The sequence below is a fragment of the Mustela erminea genome, chromosome 4 (genome assembly GCF_009829155.1).
Source record: "Mustela erminea isolate mMusErm1 chromosome 4, mMusErm1.Pri, whole genome shotgun sequence".
NCBI lineage: Eukaryota > Metazoa > Chordata > Mammalia > Carnivora > Mustelidae > Mustela > Mustela erminea.
Genome location: NC_045617.1, coordinates 2,973,981 through 2,997,161, shown reverse-complemented (window position 1 = coordinate 2,997,161; position 23,181 = coordinate 2,973,981). Strand labels below are relative to the sequence as shown.

General features: G+C 54.0%; 1 protein-coding gene across 2 annotated transcripts in view; it reads right to left on the bottom strand.

The window, feature by feature from the left end:
• The window catches only part of PDE10A (phosphodiesterase 10A), a 569,606-nt gene extending 547,289 nt beyond the window's left edge, over nucleotides 1-22,317 (bottom strand). Inside the window, exon 1 of one of the 2 annotated variants that reach the window (XM_032338528.1) lies at nucleotides 21,739-22,317. In XM_032338528.1, the coding sequence (XP_032194419.1) occupies nucleotides 21,739-21,760 (22 nt within the window). In that variant the 5' untranslated portion in view covers nucleotides 21,761-22,317. Of the gene's footprint in view, nucleotides 1-20,465; nucleotides 21,097-21,738 lie in introns of those variants that run through there. The other variant, XM_032338527.1, reaches the window with a different exon arrangement.
• Between the last annotated feature and the right edge of the window lie 864 nt (nucleotides 22,318-23,181).

Sequence of the window (23,181 nt, the reverse complement as noted above, 5' to 3'; positions counted from 1 at the left end):
GGTGGCACACTCAAACATATCTTCTCCTTAAGTGTGATTAGCTGCCTGAGTCATGAGTCAACCTCCACCCTCTCAGAGCTGGTGATGAGTGAGGGACAGCCCAGAGGTTGGTTGAAGTCACAGTCGGCCACGTGCCTGGGTCAGGACCAAATCCAACAGCTGCCCACCTCTGTTTTCTAGGAGAGGAGTTTTTGCCCAAACACAGTCCTCACTCGTGGTGCAGAAGGCCTGGGCTGTCGGAAGGCAGGATGCACTGAGCAGGATGTCAGATACGGGGTTAGGTGGGGGCTGGGAATTATCTCGAACACCTGCATCCTAAGAAAACTATTTAACCGACTCATTCAAGAAACATGTATTATTACTAATCACCACAGCTAACATTTACTGGTGGCTCTTCTGTCTCTCCGTGTACTAAGCTCTTCCCATGAATTATTCTCCTTAAGGCAATTTGACTCCAGAGCCCAGCAGGGTCCAACTCAACACTACTTTGCTCTAGGAGCTCCTTATTAATTAAAGACTTACTGCCCAGGGCACAGTGCTTGGGCATTGTGAAAAGAAAATGGGTGACCTGCGTGAGACAGAGTCCCTGCCCTCTAAGAGCTTAAAAGCTTTTGAAGGAGGGAAGCATGTCCAGAGACAAATAATAATACAGAAGCGGCAACCATCTTTAACCCGGGTTTGCTCTTAGTTAGAAATATGGTTTGAGGGAATCTGAATGAGGCCCGCGCCACCCTGGAGACGCTGGCTTCAAGTCTGGTCCTTTCTCTTGTCTCTGCGCCGTACTTTTAAAAGAAGTTTAGGCACCTGCGAAATCTGCAGGGCCTTGTTTCCCAGAGCCCGGTCTGCACGTTCACCATGCAGGTCGTACTGGAAACATTAGAGGCCCGCGTGCTCCCGGGACGGCCACGTGGGACAGCTGGGAGCGCAGGGTCGCAGGACCCTCTGCGCCGGCGTGGCGGGGACGGCCGCTGGGCTCCCGCACTGCGCAGGGGGATGTGCTCGGATCCACATCTGAACGCAGCAGCATTGCCGACTCAACACCTCTGCCTTGGGCTGTTCTTGGCAAGCCTCGGACGTGTATCACAGAGTACGAAGTCTGCAATGTGCTCCGTGGAGCTGGAAGCCAAGGTGAGGCCATTCCTAAAAAATGTTCCGCTCCCCATTTCCACCCAATGGTTTCCAGATTGGCAGGCAAGAAGCTGTTTTCTCCAGAGCTGGGTGGGGTGGGGACAGGAGGAGCCAAAGACGGGACAGGACTGGGAGGAAAGGAAAGGTCATTTCAAAGTTCGTGGCTTTTATCTCTGTCTGCAATGGTTTCGTGAAGATACAGGAACAATGGCAGTGTTTTGCCATAAAAATATAATGAGCCGTTTCTAATGACCCGTGTCCTCCCCCTAAAAAGGACTGCGTGGCATTCTACATGGATTAAGTCAGAGAAATAGGCTAATTTACAAGTTTTTGCATTCATTTTGGGAGACTGGCTATCTTTGGGGCATCTGTGGAAGTCAGCCTCGAAAATGGATTCTCTGAGTAAATTCCGTCCAGACCCTCTATTTCTTGGAGACAAGCACATGAAGAGAGTAGGGAGCACTTGCGGCAAGGGGCAGGGGCTCCAGCGGGGCCCCAGGGAGGGCTGTGCGGCTCAGGCGGCCCCTGGAGTAGGCACACTGCCACAGCTCCCAGGCCATCAGAGAAGGGCGGGCGAGATCAACAAGAAACAATGAAGGGACAGAAAAGAAAAACGGAACTCTCAAAATAAAGAGGTAAATTAATAAAGGCTGACGACCCTAGAAAGACCGAGTTAATGAAGTGAGAGCTACTGCAGAGACATTGTCTGCGAGCAGGGCACGGGGTGTTCAAGGAGCAGCCCCAGGGATGCAGACGGAAGGACCAGCAGTGAGGGGGGAGGACTGCGGAGAGCGAGGGGGAGGACGGCGGGAGGGAGGGGGAGGACTGCGGAGGGAGAGGGAGGACGGCTGGAGGGAGGGGGAGGACGGCTGGAGGGAGGGGAGGACTGCTGGAGGGAGGGGGAGGACTCCTGGAGGGAGGGGGAGGACGGCTGGAGGGAGGGGGAGGACTGATGGAGGGAGGGGAGGACTGATGGAGGGAGGGGAGGACGGCTGGAGGGAGGGGAGGACTGATGGAGGGAGGGGGAGGACTGCTGGAGGGAGGGGAGGACGGCTGGAGGGAGAGGGAGGACTGATGGAGGGAGGGGAGGACTGATGGAGGGAGGGGGAGGACTGCTGGAGGGGGAGGGAGGACTGATGGAGGAGAGGGAGGACGGCTGGAGGGAGGGGAGGACTGATGGAGGGAGGGGAGGACTGCTGGAGGGGGAGGGAGGACTGCTGGAGGGAGGGGAGGACGGCTGGAGGGAGGGGAGGACTGATGGAGGGAGGGGAGGACTGCAGGACGAGCGGGAGGATCTCCAGAGTGAAGGGAAGGATCAGCACAGAAAGCGGGAGGAGCCCCTATGAGACGAGGAGCCCGGGAGAGGGGAAGACTGCGGCAGCAAGAGGAGGGGCTACCACAGTGAGGGGAGGACAGTCCAAGAGAAGGAAGGACCCCAGGGGAGGTGGGGGTGTCACGGGGAAAGAGACAGGATCACCAGCCCCTGCAGAGGGAGTTCTAGCGGCGGGAAAGAGACAAAGGGGAAAGGGGAAGACAAAGCATCACAACAAACAGCAACTCGTTTTTAGGACTGAGGGAAAGCAGAAGCCCTCGAATGAAGAAGTCTGCTGACTTCCAGACGGGGTAGAGTGTTGAGCCCACACCTGGGCAGGTCCTCACTCAACGTCCGAGCACTGGGGACAAGCAGCAGCTGGTTGTCATGAACAGAGAGGGTGGACAATAGCAGAAACCCGGTGAAGGTGTGTAAGTAAAACAAAGCAGCAAGTAAGCCAAGTTATCTAGGAAAGTGGGGCAGGGAGGAGGCTGGGAGAAAATGCAGATGGGGGAGAAAAGGAACAAGCAGAGACCTGGGGGTCCCTGGAAAGGGGGGGCAGTGTGTGCGTGGGGGCACCCCACAAGACAGGGAGAAGGAGACCGGGGAGAGACACCGGTGATAACGGCAGATATGGCGGAAGTTCACGGGTGACGCCCCAAGAGAAGGAAGGGTGTTGCTCGGGGTGAAGACCGCTGGGCAGGCCAAGGGCTAGACCCTGGCAAGTGCCCCAACAGCTTGCACATGGTCTACCCCAGCAGCGCCCTTGGTCTGCCGTGTGCCGGCTGGGCAGGAGGAAGGAGGAATGGCATTGCCAGTGAGCAGGGCAGAGCCAGCGCCAGTCCCGGGACCATGATCCCCTCCTCGGGGGCCTGCCAGCGAGGGTGTCAGGGGACCGTTCGGATGCAGTCACTGAGCACCCCATAGTCCAGTACTCAGTAACTAGTGATCGCGAAGATGCTTGCGCCACTGCGTTCCAGCCCCCAACGGATCCGAGTCCATGCAGGGGACTATGACCGAGCTTCTGGTCCTCGGGACCAGAGCAGACGATGACTCTGCCCAAGCTGTTCCTCTTTCGTCTTTGCAAAATAGGGTCCGTCCTACTAGACACGGGGGCGAGGGCCGCCTCAAGTAGTCACACGAGAATGCTGTGCCTCCCTTACCAGGCCGTGCAAACCTGGGGAGGTCCACAGTATTGTAACGGGTGATTGGGGCGGAGATGGCACCCACCGGGTTAGACCTCGACCCACAGACATGACCAAGGTCGCACCATCAACCTCCACTCCCCGTGTCTGCTTGGACAGGCCTCTCAAAGCTCGGGAAAAGACTAGAAGATAGTCTGTCACCCGAGCCCCCAGAGCCCTCAGGGTGTCCCAGGCGCTGCAGAGGTTCCCTGGTCTGGACGGTGAGCCTCGGGGTCGGGCTCTGCCGGAGCCACAGGTGGTGCAGCCACAGAACCCGGGTCCTCAAGGAGGACGTGCTGTCTTCAGAGGGAAGCCGGGGGAGCTGGCCGTGAGGTCTCCCTTCCAGAATTCCAGAAATCCCAGAAACCCCCCAGGTCACGGGGGCCTCCACGTGCATCCCCTCTCTCTGGGCATCACACGTGGTGAAAAGCTGGTCCATGGACAGCAAAGGGGCCGCCAGCACTCGTGCCTGCTCGCCCGGACACCCCCACCCTGGTCGCGTTTTCAGCACGACTGCTGCTCCCACCGTATGGCCTCCGACCTCCACGCTCGGTGTCGCTCCCACAACAGCACGGGCAGATGAGGAGGCCCAGGAAGTAAGAGGCCTGAGGTTTGGAGGCTAGTGGTGATCTGCCCGAGTTCTGACCCCAGGTTCATGGGCTCCTGGGCCTGTCCCCCGGAGGGCACCCCCTCGGCCAGGAAACCCTTCACAAGGAAAACCAACCAGGGGCTGGGTGGGGGGGCGGGGAGGCTGCGCTGCTGACCAGTTAGCTCAGCCACCAGCGACTCCTTCCCCTCCCCCGCTGCGTCCACAGCTTTGCCTCCCCACACCACGGGCGGGTGTGCACGTGGACATCCCTGGAGGAACACGTTTTCCACTGGGCCCTGAGGGTGGATGTGGTGCTTTCCTGGTCTCTATGGCCTGACGCAGAAGGTCAGCTGTGCCTGTTTCCATACATTCTGCAAAGTGTCAGGATGACGCTCGTCAGAATTTCAGCTCTGCAGGGGCTGCGGGGGTCTCCTAACCCCCCTGTGCTGGTCCAGCAAAGATCGGCTGTGTCCGTCAACGTCTCTCTGATGCAAAGACCAGTGAGGGGCCCAGGCAATGAGAACCAAGCTCACGGCCACAGCCCCTGGGTGGAAAGGATCCGCCCGCTTTAGGTCAAACCTTTGTGCCCTCAACGAAGACACCGGTGGCCGGCAAACTAGCTGTCCACAGTGCCCCACGGTCTGGGCAGTTATGTTCACAGCTGTGTTCTGGACGTTGACTCTGATGAGTCATCAGCTAAAACACGAAACAGGCGTGTGCGTAATGCACACACATGCACAGACACGCACATCCCTGGGTTGGAACCCCTGTTCTAATGACCTGATCGCAGACGTAAGGTGAGTTACCAGTGCTGGTAAGAAAATGCAGCTAACCTTTCCGGCCTGTGAAGTGCAGGTTTTCAAAATTAATCGAGAGTTGTGTTGGTTTCTTCACCCCGGCCTCTACTGTCTGTCTCACACCCTTGCACACAGGCACACCCACGCACGTGCTCTCGCACAAGGAAGGAGCAACCGTGTTTCTAACACCGACCCAGGGCCGCTCCCAGTGTCAGGCTCGAAAACGAGGCTGCCTTGCTCCCGGGTAACCTCCACGGGGACCGCACTTCCCAGCCTCTGGTCGGACATCAGTGCGGGCCTAGTGTGGATTCTCTTCCTGTTCATAGGGGATGAGTTGGTGTTAAAAACAAAACAAAACAAAACAAACAAACAAACAAAAAAAACAACCAGCATGAGCAGAACAATTCCAGGTCCAGATCCTAGCTCTATCCCACAAGCTGTGAGACTTCACACAGGCTATGCGACATCTTCGGGTCATAATTTCCTCTAATAAGTGGGAGGATGTAGAGCACCCCAGAGGACTGTGGCAAAGGCTTTACTGAAAGCATCCAGCATAAATGGAGGCAAATATTTTAGCAAGAAAGAAAAGGGCCAAAGAAGGTGACCCAAAGCCACACTCTGACACAGGGACGCACCTGTGGCTGCCAGGTGAGCTCCCAGAGCCCCTTCCCCAGCTTTTAAGCCTGGGAACTCCGGGCCTCACTTCCTGGACCACCTGGGGGGCTCAGGCGCTCTCTCTCTCTCTCTCTCTCTCTCTCATTCTCTCGGCAAGCCCCCTGGGGCACCTCACCTGGCTGGACTCTCAGGGCCTCAGGGCCCGCGCTGTGCCTGTAACTCTGGATTCACAGTCCCTGGGTCACAGCGGGTGGTCAAGGTTGGACGGAAGGAAGAGCAGGAGCGACACAGCCAAGATGTGTCAGCCCCAGAGAGGGGCTGGTCTCCTGGCAGGGGAGACTCAAGCAAGCAAAGACAGTGACCTCTTCGTCTGAGATGCACAGGTGCAAAGACTTAGCTACCGGCCTCACTATTTTCTGTTAGTGCCAAGAAATTACTCATCTCATCTATAAATGTTCCCTCTACAACTGAACTAACTTCCTTGTTATCAAACCCGCAGCAACAGGGAATGAATTGTCTGCGTCTACTCAGATAATTCCTGTTCCCTTGCCCTGCCTAAGCCAACCAGGGGCAACCTAGAGACAGCATCCTTCTGATCTGGAAGGGGTCTCAGGCAGCAAATGATTGCCCACTTCTCATTTTACAGGTGATAAAAGAAAGGTCCAGGAGGTTCAACAGCCTTTTTTTATTCTCATGGACCCTAATTTCTCTTTAAAGATTTTTTTTTAAATTTGACAGAGAACAAAAATAGGCAGAGAGGCGGGCAGAGAGAGAGAGAGGGAGAAGCAGGCTCCCCGCTGAGCAGAGAGCCCGATGCGGGGCTCGATCCCAGGACCCTGGGATCATGACCTGAGCCGAAGGCAGAGGCTTTTTAACCCACTGAGCCACCCAGGCTCCCCCCTAATTTCTCTTTAAATCTTTTTTTTTTCTTTCTGTTTTCTCTCATCACCAGTTTTACCACATGCTTTTATTATTTTTCAAGATTTTATTTTATTGGGGAGCCTGGGTGGCTCAGTGCGTTAAAGCCTCTGCCTTCGGCTCAGGTCATGATCTCAGGGTCCTGGGATCGAGTCCCACATCGGGCTCTCTGCTCAGTGGGGAGCCTGCTTCCTCCTCTCTCTCTGTCTGCCTCTCTGCCTGCTTGTGATCTCTGTCTGTCAAATAAATAAATAAAATCTTTTAAAAAATATTTTATTTTATTATGTAATCTCTACCTCCAATGTGAGGGTCAAAGTCATGACCCTGAGATCAAGAGTTGCGCGATCTTCCCACTGAACTATCCAGGTGTCGCTACCAGGTGCTTTTAAAACATAGGGAGAAAACCTGGGCATCGTATATCTGAAATACTCATAATTTTTTTTAAATGTCAAGCCAACTCCACTTAAGTAATGCTAGAATTTGCCACCAGACTAGCTGTGACCCCCCTCTCTCTCAGCACCAAAGACGCCAGCACACTTACTGTGTGCCAGCCACTGTGCTGGGCACAAGGGAACGCGGTCCGCATGACCAAGCCCTGCCCAAATGAGAAGGGCAGCAACCATGGATACAAACAATCACCAGACGGACGTGTAAGTGAAATACGGCTAAAATACTTCTTAAGGATTTATTTCCACTCATGCAATAATGAGAAGAATGTGCGAGTGCGCTGGTGACGCATGGGAAGGAGTGACAGCCTTTGCTTGAGGAAGTGAAGAAACTTGTCCTAAAGGAGAAGCTGTTTCCGTGGCCACCAATGGGACGAGTTCTCCAGGCAGATGAAGAGACGGATGGAACCGAGAGCCGGTGCCAGAGTCCAGAGGTCTGAAACACGGTGAGTGAGAAACATGGTGGGCATGTGGTGGGCAGTGGGGCGAGGACAGGCAAATGAAGGACCTTTCTGCCAGACTTGACCCTGGACACCAGCCACCGCAGGGTTCGACAAGGGCTTAACAGGGACGTGTTTTATGTTAGAACACTCTGTCCAACAGTCCAAGGAGCATAAGCGAAGCATGAGAACCCAAGCTGGGACCCGAGTCTTCCAACGGAGAAATGGTGAGAGACAGGATTGGGACAACAGCAGTGGGGAAGTGTAAGTGCCTTGAAGACGGAGAGGCTCAGGAGGTAGAATTTATACAATAGTCCTGAATGACCCAAGGTTTCTGGGTTGGGGACCCGGTGAGCAATCTGGTGAATGGTGCGGGCTGGCAGGGCTAAGCAGGAGAAGCTGATGTGAGCAGACACAAGATAAACTGTGCGTTCACGAGTTCAGGGTAGAAATGCAGGTGCAGATACACGGGTTTGAACATGGGAGCGTGGCGCGGAATAGAGCTCTGGACGCAGATCCCGCAAGTCTATCAAAATGGAGATGGGAGACCTTCCTGGGCTGGGTCCTAACCTTCCTCTAGGGTCAGACCTCCTGTGGCATGGCAGAGAGATGACGGGCAGAAGAAAGAGATGTCAGGGGTGTTTCCCCAGATAATAGATGCCTCTATTTTAATTACTGGTCCCGGGCTCTAGCTTTGGCTGGGAGACAGCCCAGCGGTCACTCAGGTGTTACTCTCCCAGTATCTAACCAGCTTTCACGCATTTGTGCACAGGTGAAGTGATTCCCATCTTTCATTAAATGTGTAAGTAGGTGGGGGGCTGTTTTCCCCACAAACTCTCTCTTAACCCACTGAGTCACCCCAGCACCCCAATTCATGGCTTTAATAAACAAGACAACTTCTAGAGAAATGACAGTTAAATACTTACCTGTTTCACAATAGCCTTCCCCCAAATTATACTCAGCTAACCTTCCCCAAACACACGAGACGTCCGTGAATACTAAGCACACATACGGGAATCCTGGTGCGGACAGTTAGAGGCCGGAGCCTGCGACAGAGAAATCCCAGAGGAGAAGACCACGTGGGCCCAGAGAATAGGAATCATCCAAAACGCATAGGAAAGTGGCTCGAAAAGGCTGACAGCAAGTGGGCTGATCTGTGACAAAGTCCCTAATCCCTAATCCCTAATCCCGTAGCAACGACGCAGGGGGGAGAGCCGCCATAGCCGGGACGTAGCGGGAGTAGCCGGGAGTAGCCGGGAGCAGCCGGGAGTAGCTGGGAGTAGCAGGAGTAGCGGGAGCAACTGGGAAGAAGGCATCAGAGAAACACGCGCGGCAACGATGACTCACCATAAGGCGAGAAAGTCGTGGGGTACATCCAGAGTGTACAGGCCTGAAAATCAGGTTTAATTAAAACAAATGCATTCTCGTACTTTACAAAACAGCCAGATCAGACCCATCAGGCTGCGTGGGATGGAGCCGCTCACGCCGATGGAGCGCCCAGAACGTCTTCTGAACACGCCCAGCTGAGTCGGTCGGGTCTGTCAGAATAACCCTCTGTCACAGCGGCCGTGTCGAAACCAACGGCATCTCTAGAAAATCCACCGAAGATACTGATCATTTTTTCAGCCAAGAAGGAGCAGAACCGTGGCGAGGAGCCGACAGGGAGCGCAGGACGGAGACGGAGCGCAGGGAAGGGAGTACAATCAGTTCGTGGGATTCCCTGAGCCACTCGGCCTGACAAGAGGCGGGGAAAATCTCAGTTGTACTTAGTCGGGAGCTTCCTGGTGAATGGGGAGCGTTAAAAGGTTTCCAAGCAATTAACAGATCAAAAGTAAAAAATCACATGAATCTATCTATAAGAGGTAGAAAGTCATCTGACACAAATTCTATATCCAATGTCCACTCCTGATGCTATTGTTCCCAAAAGCCCTGAGGCAAGGCCGGGGAAGAGGTGAAGCCGGAGCACACAGGACCTCACAGACCATGGGGGGAGTCTTACAGTGGGTGCAAATCCCGCCCATGGCTGGGGAGAGGTGCACGACAGGGCCAGGCTTTTACTGAGGAACAATCAAGCTGGTGAGGTCTCGTGTCTCTTCCCAAAGGTCAGCGCTTAGAGAAAGTAACGCTGCAACATCTCCGTCATTGATACTGTTTCATGGCATTCCGGTGCATCGGGCAAAGGTGCTGATGAAGGTAAGAGGTACCACGTTTGGAGAGGGAAGGTCAAATCACCACTTTTGGTAACTGATTCCGGAGGCGCTTGAAGAAATCATCGGAAGAGCAAGTATAAATGACCTCAGAGGTCAGCACGCGGACGTCCTCTGCCCCTCGATTTCTCTTCTTCCCCTTCCCCTTCCCGTTCTGTCCTCGGGCCCTTGTACGGGACCAGACAGGAACTCAGCCAAGGCCGAGGGCAGCCAAGACCGGATCTTTGGGTCACACCCGGACGTGTGAGGAGAGGGTCCCCACAGGGGTCGTGGAGGCAACGAGGGGAGAAGGCTCCTCCGGCGGCAGAGAGGTGCGCACCGCCGGCCGGGCTTCTCGCGAGCAGAGAAGAGAGTGAGAAAGGAAACATCTAGAGTGAACCCTGCAACAGTGCGTTAGAACAGTAGTGCTGGTATGACCTCCTGGTTTTCAATAGATAAATACACAAAAAATCACAGATGTGAATGCGTTCATGGGTATGTCTCGGTCTTTCCACATAGGGAGACACAGAGAAAGACATCCAGACTGAGATATTTGTCCAAAGATGCAAATGCTACCTCGAAGGAGCTCCCACTCACCCAATCCGGGACGATCTGAGCTTCGAAGTACACAGGGGCTGTTATGTGTCACAACCTGTGAAGACCAGGCCAGCCAGAGTCCAGGTTCATAGAAATGAACAAGCGAATAATGGGAATTTTGCAGAGGAAAGGAATGGATCCAAGTACCTAATGCTCAGAAGGAGGCAAAGTGAAACTTCACAATGGAGAAATTGGAAGACACACCCTAATCGAATGACTGAGCGGTCAAGGTGGACACGGTCGGTAATAGGCCCATCTGTTGAAATTCATTAAGGAAAACACAGCCCCATGTCTATGAGGTTCCTTCCAAGGGGCCAGAGCCTGGGTCTAACCATGAGGACACAACAGAACAACTTCGAACCAAGAGAGCTTCTACAGAACAACTTGGTCATAATCTCTAAAAACAGCCAAGATGGTATCAGTCTTTCAGAGACTGACGAGCTGCTCCGGACCAAAGGACGCCAAGGACAGGGGTCACAGGTGGCTCCGGACCCGATCCTTTGTTGCTAAGGATGCTGTTAGAACTCCTGGCAAAGCACGGTGGGGTGTGGGGGCTGGATGGTGGCAACGGACCCATGATCAGTCTGATTTGGACGCTTGTGTAGCATTCACGGAGGAGCCTGTCCTGTTTGTGGGAAGTGCACATTGAAGTACGTACTTGGGGTCACGGCTCCTGAAAAAAACAAGGCCGCTCTACTGTACTTGCTACTTTTCTATAAGTTGAGATCATGTCAAGATTTAAAAAGCAGTTTACAAAAATACAAATATCCATAGTGTTCACCATAGACAAGAAACTAGTCTAAAAAAATTAATAGGAAAAATAATTCCACTTACAAGAGCAATTTTTAAAAAAAGGGATAAGCTTTCTTAAGAATAAAGTTAGAGGAAACGGGCAGGATCTATAGTGAAGAGGAGTGAGAACTACTCCTTGAAAGAAAACATGAAAGAAAACATACACCTATTGTGTCTGTTCAATGTTTACAAATTACATTTTCTTTTTATTCAAGAATAAATTTTAAAAATTGCAGCTGCAGAGCCCACTGAAGGAAACAGGATCCAAGCAAGAGTGTTCCGTGGGCCTTACCGAGTGCAGTGAAAGCTGCCCTAAAGAACGAGGGGGAAAGGCTGAGGCATGGACCCCGGCGTTAAACCCGAAGGCTCGCGCACGAGGAAGGAGGAAGGCTCCTCGCTGCCTCACGGACTCGTCGGGATGATTCAGCTCAGCCCAGCCACGAGAAATGGCTCACTCCCTTCCAGAAGCCTCTATGACCCTTTGGATGGTTTCCATGAAGCCACTTGCTTAATGGCTCGTGTAATGCGTTCTTATCTCCTGCAAAGACTGTAAATTCCTTCGGGGCTGGAAACAGGCGCTCTCGCCTACTAGCCGTCGAGGGGGGCTGCTTTGCGCACAGCGGACATGAGACTGTGTGAGGGGAAACTCCTTATTTCCGCTTCTCTCTCTCTCCGTCCAGCCATACTCAGACCAGACTGGTAACAGCGACTCATCAGTTGCGAACCAAGGTGAGTGGCAAGGGCGTAAAACAATAGTAATTTTGACTGCCTCTAGTTTTAAGAAGAGAACTGGGAAGTTTAAATCATCGGATCTGCGTTCTGAACGCCATGACTGTACCAAACATTTCCAAAGATGATTCGGCATCATTTCCACATGTCGGCCTGCAGGCAGCCCCGACATTATTTCTTGATTCATTTCATTATTTTACGTCTTCCCCTATCCGATCTGGACTGGTGCGATTTCACAGTGGAAGGGGAGAGGTGAAGACTGCACTTAACGTGAACCGTGGTCAAGTGTACCATGGCAAGTGGTGCCCGTCAGTGCGCCGGTCGAGGCACGGATGGGGGCAGGGGGCTAAGTCCTGCCTCCTGGGCTCTGAGGGGCTGAAAAGCTATGCTCCGTGTCAGTGGAGACCTTAAAGAATCTGGCTTAGAGAGAAAGAGAGAAAGAAAGAAAGAAAGAAAGAAAGAAAGAAAGAAAGAAAGAAAGAAAGAAAGAAAAAGAAAGAAGTAAATACCGGCCAAGCACATACAGATTGAGACGGGGACGTGGAAACTCTGAAGCACACAGAAGTGACCTCTGAAAGCAGAGCAGAGCGTGCCCTCCATTCTGCGGTGGCCGGCCGAGCCCACGCCGTTCCTCTCACTGACGGAGCCGAGCCGCGGGGCAACAAGGACTCTCCGTGCCCCGAGGCCTGACTGTGTGCCAGGAGGGAGAGGGGCTCCCGCCGAGTCCTGCCAGCTCCCCGCAGCCAGCAGCCGCCCTGCCTGGGGCGCCCCAAGCGTGCACCTTCCTTCCCACCCGTCCTCCTGCTGCCTCTCGTCCCGCCTCGCCCTGCGCGATCCACGGCGCAGGGGTGTTCCGGCCTCAGCCAGGAGCGTACAGTTAAGTCGCCTGCGGACAACCCACTCTGAGCTCCTTCCTGCGGGAAAACGGGAACGAAGACTTGATCGTTCTCTTGAAACTTTCTGCAATCTGGCTGGGGAGCCAAGGCTCAGAGGCCCAACCCAGGGCTGGCCTGGAAGGGCCTGGGAGCAGGGCTGCCCTGTCAGAGCTGTGACCCGACACACCAGCGGGAGGCCTTGCAGGGTCCCCCGTGGTGACGCACTCCTGAGCACAGAGCCCGAGGGAGACACTCCTTGATCCAAGAGATTTGCTTGAATGTATCATTTTTCACCAAGAGGCCACAATAATTCTGGCGTCACAGGACCACTGTCACCAAGACAGCTGTCAGACACCGTCCAGACCCTGCCTCTGCTACCTTTCAACTCACAGTAGGAAATGAGTTTTACAGGAGACCAAATATACACACATGTCACTAGAGAACAGCTTCCCAGTCTGCCGAGTTTGCTCTGACCCTCCTGCCTCCCCCTCTCCGCCCCCTCCCCACTCCCCCCTCCCCGCCCTCCTCTTCCTCCCCCCCACCCCCCCCCCACGGGCTCCCCCCCCCCATCCTCTCCTCGGCTTCTCCCCCATTCCATTCAGTTTTTAGAAATCTGGTTGGGACTCACTAAAAATAGATGTCATGACTCACAAATAGGTTACTACCCACCATCTGAGAAACACTGCTGAGACCATTCCAAAATGCTACAGCTCTTTTGCACATGTTTTATGAGCGAAAGATAAAAAGCAGGTTTACTGCACTTAGTTAAGGTTGACTCAGGAATGTACTACATTAACGAAGCTTACTATCTGTACAAAAAAGCAAAGACGCACGCAACGTTCTGAAGAAACAGCCAAGTTCCTGGCATCCAAAGGTTCGTGCGGCGCACGGGAAGGTGGGACAGAGCGGCAGAGTCCCTGACCCAGCGACAGCCGGCCGGGTGGGGACGGAGCTTCCCCCAGAATATCCAAATACGTGTGGAATGACTTGGCACAGCTTGTGAACGCAGCGACGCGGTCTTGCGTGCAAGGTGGCTGTTCTTCATCACAACTCATAACCTCTTGGACGTCGCGTCAATGTCCTTCTTCGACAAGACAGAGTTTTCCGGCAAACTGAAGCATTTTTGCTTACCGATTCTCCACCTCGTAAAGACGTTGTTGAAGCAAAACAAGTCTTATCCTTACATTTTCTATCTCCTCAAAAGCACCCTGTGATTCAGTCTATTAATTATAAAATTATTCTTAAATAACCCTATCAAAGTTGCTGGTAATGTTTTAATTGATTCCCACACGAGGCAGAGACCGTCCCTGGTAACCAAGACGGAGCTTCTCATCAACACACACACGTGAGGCTCCGTTTCTCCACGCTGCCCGCGCTCCCCTGCCCCCCGCATACACTCTGGACCAGTGATAACTTAGTGGCCTATTGACTACACGGTGTGTCTGTAACACGCCCCTTGTCTCTAGACTCCTTCAGGCCGATGGGGGAAAGAAGGGTCCAGGAGCCACTGAACGGGTCCTCATGCACACTGAACCCATGGCAAGCCGAGGACACGAGGACACCACTCAGAGCTCCCAGACACGGGTCTCCCTGGTGGAGGTGGCCCCGGCTTCACGGAGGAGGCAGAGACGCAGCCGGGACTCCCCGGATGTTTACGGCTTCCATAACGAGACACCAAATGGAGAAAGGAGCTCTCGGAAGAGGAAGCTCCATAAACCCTCACAGAAAGTTCTTGTCCATGTGGCTGAAAGGGGGGAACCTGGAAGGAAGGCAGAGTGAACCCGGATATCAAGGCTTACCTATATGTCGCAATATTCAGCTGACACAGCACTGGCGCTTCTATTAGCTCCCAGGGTCTCCCCCGGGACCCCAGGGTGGCAGACCTTCATGCCAAAGCAGAGCGTTTGGGCTTAATTTACTAAAGAATAAAAGGAGTGCTGGTGATTTCCTGAGGGGAGACGGGGAGGATGGGGGTGTCTGTCTCCGTTGGGGGGCATATCTTGATGCACTCTTATAAATAAGAGACCATGCCCCACTGCGTTCTGCAAGAATGAGAAATTCTGTCTTTGGGATATCTCGGCTGGGCCGGCAGGTGTCGCTGCTCTGGGTTATAAGGTCTGGCCTGGTGTTGGCCTTGTTATCTGGGGGAATGGATGAGGCAGGAGAACGAGTTAAGTCCAAGGCTGTGGGTCCCACCACGCTTCCTGTGACTGTCCCTCAAGTCCATGCGCTGCTCCAGAACCTTCCTGAAAAACCCTTCCGCTGTACTTCCTTCCTTTTCTTTGGATTTCCCTACTTGTCCCTGAGAGGGGCTCACAACACAGACGTACCAAAGCAGGGACAGCCGGGGGCACGGAGTCCATCTAGGGGCTCCCCTTAAAGTCTGCCTCAGCCGTTTTCTGTAATACCTTCTGTGCATCCTACGTCTACAGGAAACTTCCATTAAAAGGGGAGTGCAGTCAGTCACTCACACATTCACTCAGCAAATATTTACAGAGGACTTAACATTGCCAGGTTTTACTCTAACTTCTAACTTCCAGAAGTACATGGTAAAACAAAAAAAAAAAAAAAGGAAGGAAGGAAGAAAGGGAGGGAGAAAGGAAACTTTTCTGCCTTTATCCAAAATATCTTCTAGGGGTAGGCAGACCATAAAACAACAGTCGGCAAAATAAAAAAAATCCCAGATAGCGTTTTATCCTATGAGTGAGACATCCCCACAGTGACCCCAAGGCCATGCCTGTTCCCAAGGACCCCGTGTGGCCGGCACTTAGAAGCTGCAGCGCTTACCCAAGGACGGTCTCCATAGAATCGATGGCACAGAATCTGTGGCAGTGGGGACACTGCATCGTCTTCCGCCGAGAGTCTCACTCATTTCCAGCGGCTTCACACAGGAGTGGCCCTGTTCCCAGCATCACTCTCAGGGACTTCATGAAATCCTGTCATTGGCAACACTTCAGTTCCTCTTTGAAATTTTTCTGCACTGCATTTCAGACAATTAAATAGCAGCGACTTCAGAAACCTGACAATCAGACACCGACTGAATAACAAAGCCCGGAGGAAACGCAAGAAAAGAGCTTCATAGCAAGCAGGGAGCGGGACAGATTGCATTAACATATTATTAGTGGATCCTGGGTTTTCCTCGTGTGTTACGACAAATCATTCTTCCCCGTATACTCGAGACTCGTAATGAAGCCACAGTGAACTGCGAACACAGTGAGTGCTGCTGACAGGTGGGCTGTGCCACCTCCAACGTCCCAGACACACGCCCAGCCCCGGTGAGTTACCACGGGGTCTGTGGTCCAGTGCGATCTGTCCACTTCTTCACACCAACACAACCGAGTCCTAGAGGTTCGACCTTCTAAAGTTATGGGCCAACTAGGAGACACACAACAGGGCGCCTTTTGTTTTTCATTCACGTGTAAGTTCCTTTCTGATCCGACTGTGAGAACTCTCGGACTCCTGGTCTCCATCCTCATGCGTTTCTTTCCCCAAACTCCCCTGTTTCCTTCAGCATCTCCGGTGCCCCACACAGCAACGGCCCTTCTGGTGGGAGCCAGAGAAGCCAACAGCAACTGCCCTTCTGGTGGGAGCCAGAGAAGCCAACAGCATGACAAAAACACCTGAGCTGTAGCTCTTTGCCTCAAACTTCTGTAAGAATGTTCTTCAACACCAGGTCTTCCTCCAGAGGTCATGCCTACTCTTTTATGTTAATGATTATAAATCATCCTTAAAAGATTTTTTTCATAATAACAAAACAATGTAGTCAATTATTTTAAAAAATTAATCTGTTCGGAAAAAATCATTCTGACTGGTGTCCAGGGTGTCAGGGAGATGTAAGTCAGTTAACAATCTAGATATTTACCTGAAATGAGTTTTAGAGGCATAGAATGTTCTCCAGACCAATTAATAACACAGGGAAGTCACAAAACCCAGAAGCCACTGTGATGTCAAAGAGATACACAGCTGTAGGAAACCACATGCTTGCTTCGGGCACTCACTCATGGGAGGAAGGAATGGCGACCCACAGCCAGTGTCCCCGCAGCTCAGGATGTCTGGGGAATGTGAACCGTGAGTAGGTCGAAGCTCCTACCCAGACCTGCCCCAGCAACCCTCTAAAGGGAGGCTCCCCTTCAGGGCATTCAGTCGAGGCAGGAATCTGGAACACGGCATTAGATGGGATCTTAGCCAATTCCCTCAAAAATAGAAACTACTTACTTTTAAAACACTCATTAAATGTATGGAATGTCATAATGAACAACAGACATCATCTTCATTCAAAAGTCGTCCCAAAAGAAATAAGAGTGAAACAACACACAAGAACCAGGGAATGGGCGGGAAGATGGACAGGCCAGGAGAGCAGGTTTCGCACCAGAGTGAGGCTGTGCGGAAACTGGGCTTTTCCCCATATTTCAGTGCACGGTGCTAAAGACATGTCTTGTGGTCAAACCAGCATCCAAGTCAATAATAATTCCACAAAAGGGACTAAAATGAAGAGAAAGTGAAGACAGTAGACAACATCGGAATACTTTCCCGGGAAATAAGATTCTTCCATAAAATTCCTCAGTGTTTTCCTCGGAGACTCCCCCCACACAGCCTTCAACACAGCCACCATCTTCACAGCTCACTGAGCCCTGGGACATGCTCTTGTGTCCAAGTTCAAAACAACAAAGAAAAGGAGAAGCAGAGCGAAAGAGAAACTGGGGCCGGCATTGTCACTGGCAACCAAAGCCCTCTTAGTGGTAAAGACAGAATCTTTAGAAGTTGAACATTTTATGCGACGATCTTTCATAGGTTTAATCTGAACACGTGTTGGCCTCAGCTGAGACCCAGGAGGGGCGATATGCCGGCCGTGACTTTACACACACACACACACACACACAAGCATGCACACGTGTCAGATAATTTCAATGGACATCCGAAGAAATGTTCAGCCAAAGCCAGGACAACACACTTCCTCTTCGTCTTTACTCAGCTAAATGAAATACGACGGGACGATCACAGCCGGGGAGAAAACCAAAAGCACCCACATGTGTTCACAGCGACCCAGGTGTGGCCTTACCGTGACCCCCATACGGCATCTCCTGAACAGGAACGACAGAGGGGACGGCAGCCGTTCGGACACCGCAGCCAGGAGATACCCACGTGCAGCGACCGCCCACCAGCCATGACCGTCCCTGCGCGCACCGGGCACTCACTGGAGGACGGTGAGGACATGAAGAGGCGCGACGGGTCTTTGTTCCGAGGCTCCGAGCTCCCACCATACTCCCTCCAGGTAGCCTGTGCGCTGATCAGCTATTTAAAACTTTGGATCAAGCCAACCTGCTGACAGATGGTCTTATAATCAATGACTACCGCTGAAATTTAATTTCCAATTGCCTTAATTTAATACACACGATAATATACTTTCAATGGTTAAAATGAATAAACACATTGGCCTTCCAAGTCGCTGGAACTTAAAAGAATCCCCCTCTGACAGTCAAGGCCAGCAAGACCGACGTGAACACCTCACCCGTTCTTCAGCACACATACCGCCAAGTCCGCCGAGGGACCCAAAGGAAAGACAAGAGCAGCGCCGACGTGGGGAGGTGCAGGAGACCCAGGTCCTGGGTCACGTGTGGGGCTGCGTGAACGGAGCCACCGGGCTCTCACACACCAGGTCGCACCGGGCCTCTCCGTCTCCCCCGGTCGCCGTGTGCGCCACCATTCACCCGACCACATGCACAGAGACGTTCTGCCGCCCCCGTGGGCGTGTGCCCCGGCTACCATTTCCCAAAGAAACGCCTTCGTCGTCATACAGTGGTTAAGTGTTTACAGTCTTAACGGTTTCTACAGTTACATCCTTACAGGCGATCACCAAGCGGCATTTTTATTTGCCAGATACAAAGGATACAGTGAAATCATTAGATATTTGCAAGCTCTAGAACTAAACCAATGTGTACGACAAGCCATTTCAAAATTATTAGCATTTCTGAATAATATAGATAGGGGGACTCTCCGCCACCTATTCTGACTTGCACAATATCCTCGGCCCGGCCCTGCTGCATGGGGGAATGTGCAAATTAGTTGCTACTATTAGTACAGGACCTCCAGAGCGTCCCTTTTTAAGTTCTAATACCAAGCATTCCCACAAAAAAAAGAGGAGATAGGTCTGTTAAAATACAATTCTTTTTTCTTTTATAACTGGAAGTCATGTATTCATTAATTATTAAAAGGCCTTAACGCGGCCCCTTGTTGTTATTAACCACGATAATGAGGTCAGTTCCCAAAAACTTCACCAGTTGCTTGAGCAGAAGAACACGGTCCGCATCTTGGAGAGTGACCCTCAGGTCAAAACCGAGCGCTGGCGATAGAGCGGACAAGTGGCGTCCCATACGCGTGGTGATACCAAACCGTTCTTCCCAGAGATGGAAAAATACCAACCAGATAAAGCCCCTTGCACTATTTGAATTTCTTGCCAAATGCCATTTTCCCAGGAAAATTAATTTAAGAAAGGAACTGACTTTTGTTCTAGGATCCTACCTGAGCACATGAAGTCAAACTACGGGCAGTCACTGAAATACAACCGATTTCTGGGCAAGCGGACAGCATCGCCCTCATCCATCTCTACCAAATCCAAAATGCACTGTCCAAGGAGAGCCAACACCTAACCTTTGCTTTGACGTGCACACGAGCCATGCAAAAGGTTCCCAGTGGACACAAAGATTCATGTCTCATGTGCAGGAAGGACTTGGTGACTCTGGCTTTCTCATGACGTCAAGGCAGAAGAGCCATGACTCCATTTTGGAGACGCACGCCCGTGTCTCCTGGTGCTCTGCTCAGACCTGCACCGTCACCAACCGAGCCCCCAAGGCTGGGTTCTGGAAGGGCCAGCAATCGCTCAGAACAAGTCTTCCACCGGCCTGGATCCAGACCCCACCCCTCCCCCATGAGCTGTCCCACCTCCTCTTCCACAGCTTAACCGACAGCACAACATTTGCATCCGGGTCATTTTTCCTTTGTCTTTTAATGACAGCCCAGGAAGAGCTTGACTGGTTCCTTCAGGCCTACCTTTAACCAAATCCACAGTGCTTTCAATGAAATAAAAGGTGTCTGTTTGGGTTTCTTTGATGTGGAAATCAGATACTCAGGTATTACTTTTGTTTCCATAGGAAATTTCCCATCTTCACTTTTTCCTTGGTATCATTCTGGGAAAAGGAGCACCTCACTGCTCTCATCACAACAGCTCTCCTTGGAATCACAACACATCCCCAAATTTGCTTCCAACCTCCCTCCAACTTCAGGAGAGCGCAAAGAGCCTGGCTGTGCAGAGGATTCAACATGACGCAACCCTTAGCATCCCTGGACTGGAGAAGCAAGGGAGAAGGCAGCAGCCTCTCTGGCGTCCCTCACCGACCACAGGCACTAGGGGTCAGAGCTGGCATCCCCCCTCTAGACACAGGTGTCCGGCACACAGACAGCAATGCTGCCCATACTCCCCTAGGCCAGTCTGTCACACCAGTGCACAGGACAACAAGGCAGGCAGAGGACCAGGAAATGGTCAGCAGCCCCCACTCCACACCTCCCCGGCTTCTTCCTGGCTCGTGTCCCACCCCACCCCACCTTCCCTTTCTCCCCACACAGCTTCACGTTCTCCCAGACTTGGGTCTCCAGCACCGGCTGGACCAGCTCGTTCCCCCTACCCCCAGTTTCCCGAAGACGGCACTAAAATGCCATTTGGGGGGTGGGGGGAAGTCTACTCAAGTTGCCTTGACAAGGGGAGCTGCGAGGTAGACCGGCGGGAGCATTCCTGCAGAGGATCCCAACTCCAAAAGGCTTCCCGGCCGCTCCTTTGCCCTCTCCTCCTCCCCCTCCCCCTACCTTGCTCCTGGCGGCCGCGGCCCCCAGACCAGGCAGTGGGCTCCTCCTCTGGGCTCGGGGACTCTCCACCTCCTCCACCCTCGAGGGCTTTGCGTTTCTTCGACATCTCTCGGCCCGGGGCTGGGGCTTCGGGGGTTTCTTTCCCCACCCCCGGCCCTCCCCCCTCGAGAGGAGAGTGAAGGTGGGGTTAGGGGGAAGGGAGTGAGCGGGGACGGAAGGGGTGGGGAGTAGAGCCCAGGGAGGGAGACGGAGGGCAGGCCCTCCGGAGAGGCAGGAGAGGCAGGAGGCTGGGACAGGCGCCCAGATCCCGCACCCTGCTCCCCAGAGCTGCCCTACGTCTAGGGGCTGTCTGCGCCGGCTAGCGCGCTGCTCCTCTTCTTCTCCCCGCGGGAAGGGTAAGCTGAGAGGGGAGGAGAGCTCAGAACCCGCGGGCCAGAGGCTCCTTGGGCCCCTCTGCTGATTTCGTCCTCGTCTGGGAGGGGGTGAGGTGGGATGCTCCGTATCGGGACCCCTGGCCCTGTCTGTTCATGCAGGAGTGGGGTTCTGGGGAGCACTGCTTGTGATGTTTGGTGGAGGATGTTTTCAATGGATTGCAAGGAAAACTGGGGGGAAGGAAGAAAATAAAATGCTGCAGAATGCAGCCCCGTGATGCCTTCAGGTGCTGGACACTCGGAACCCTCCTCCCCATGACATCATGGAGGCTTTTGCGAAAGGAGTTGGGAGAGGTGGGGGTGGGGGGCAGAGAAGAGTGGCAGCAGAGGTGAGGGGTGGGAAGAGGAGGAGGGGGATCTTGCCCCCATCCAGGACTCGGGAGGGAAGCCAAGAGGGGAGCAAGGACGGGCTGGGGGCACCGGCAGCTTCTCCCGGCCTCTTCACCAAGCACCTGCCGGGCCAGCCCCCTCGCCGGTGCGGTTTGCAGCTGGAGGGCAGCCTTCGCCGGCAACTTGGAGCCGCAAACTGGGGGCAGCAGCACCGAGGCAGGCGCTCCGCGCTGGGGTTGGCTGCAATCTCCCTCCAGTGCAGCCCTTTGAGCCTTACAGAGTCAGGTTTATTCTTCCCCAATCCCGCTAGGCAGCCCTCCTCCAAAGCAGTCGTGTCGGTAAACCGCACACACACACACACACACACACACACACACACACACACACACACCCCTTCTTAATACCAGAAGGGAAGGATGGAAATGATGGGGGAAAGTTGGGGAAAAGATTGGAATTAAGTTTTTCTGGACTCTCAAGGGTTAAATAATAGGTAAAAGCAAGTATCAACTTACCCGCCAAAGTGTGCTGAAGCATGGATCTGCTCTCGGCTTCATGTCAAGTTCGCACGTTTAAAAAAAGAGGGGAAAAGAGGAAGAAAGAAGCCAACCGGCCAGGAACACGGTGGGTCCAGGGCTCCATTGAGAACTGCGCAAAGCAAGTTGCCCGGCCAGGCCGGCGGCCCAAGTTCGGGACTCTCCAAGAACGCTCGCTTCCGCTCCGCTCGGCAGGCATATTCCAAAGCCTCGCGCCCTGGAATTCGCGCTGATCTTCTCAGACAAGGGGAGACAACTCTGACCCGAGGGGACACTCTTCTTTCCCTCCCTTTCTCCCCCTGGGGGTCTCCGGGGTAGCCGCGTCGAGCGCTCTAGGCGCCAGTGAAGACCGGTCCATCTCAGCTCATCCTCCTCGCGGCCGCAAGTTTGGACCCGCACATCCATGGAGAACAGGAGTGCGAGTGTGCGCGCGTGTGCGCGCGTGTGCGCGTGTGTGCGCGCGCGTGTGCCAGCCCGTGTGCCGCGCACACTGGGCATTTGGGGGTGCATGTGCTCTCAGCAACGACTCTCCCTGGCTGCCTGGAACTTGGAGAGTTTTCCTTTAAGCCGGAGCTGCTGCTCGGACACCCCCCGCGTCCAACAGGAGGCGATGACGTCTGTAGCCTCGTTGCCAGACGAGTCCCCAGGCTGCCGCTGCCGTTCATTGACAGGAGCGGGCGCTCCGACGTCAGCAGCCGGACCTTTGGCTCCGCGGCTCCCGCGGAGACGGCTCCCACCCCCGCACCTGCCAGCCCGCCCCGGGGAGGGGGGCGGTAATGAAATCAAAGCCGCTGGGGAGGGGCCGGGGAGGCTCTGGGGTTGGGGGGCGGGGGACTCCGCTCTGCCCTCTTTGTCCTGGAGCCCCGGAGTGTATAAATAGTGCTGTCTCCAGCCAGACTCGTCCCCTCCCGCACGCCCCCGCAGTGTCCCCCGCCCCGGCCCCTTGTCACTTAGTATCTGGTTGCTCGGGCTGGAGGGAGGCGGAGGAGGGGGCGGGGAAGCGGGGAGTGGAAGCAGACGTCGCTTCGCTTGCCTCTCCCCATTCATAGATTCCGTCCGGGCCTCGGGGCCGCGCTGGGCTCAGAGTCGCAGTGAATGGATGGACGCCCGCGCGCGGGGACCACCACTCCGCGAGGATGTCACGCCTGCGGGGGGCGCGCTCCTCCCATGCGGGGACAAGCAGCCTCGCCTTGGGGCGGGGGCGGGGGAACCCCCCCCCCAGCGACCGCCCTAAAAAGACCAGGCGCCTGCCCTCTTCCGCCCCTCCAAGCCCAGGGGTCTTTTCCCCCGCGGAACGCAAGCAGGGAAACAGGAGAGCGGAGCGGTGCGCAGCCCCCGCGCGGCGAGAGGCGGAGAGCTGGGCTGGGGAACCGGCCAGGGCCTGTCTGCCACCCAGACCCATAGCAACACGGGAGCGGGGGT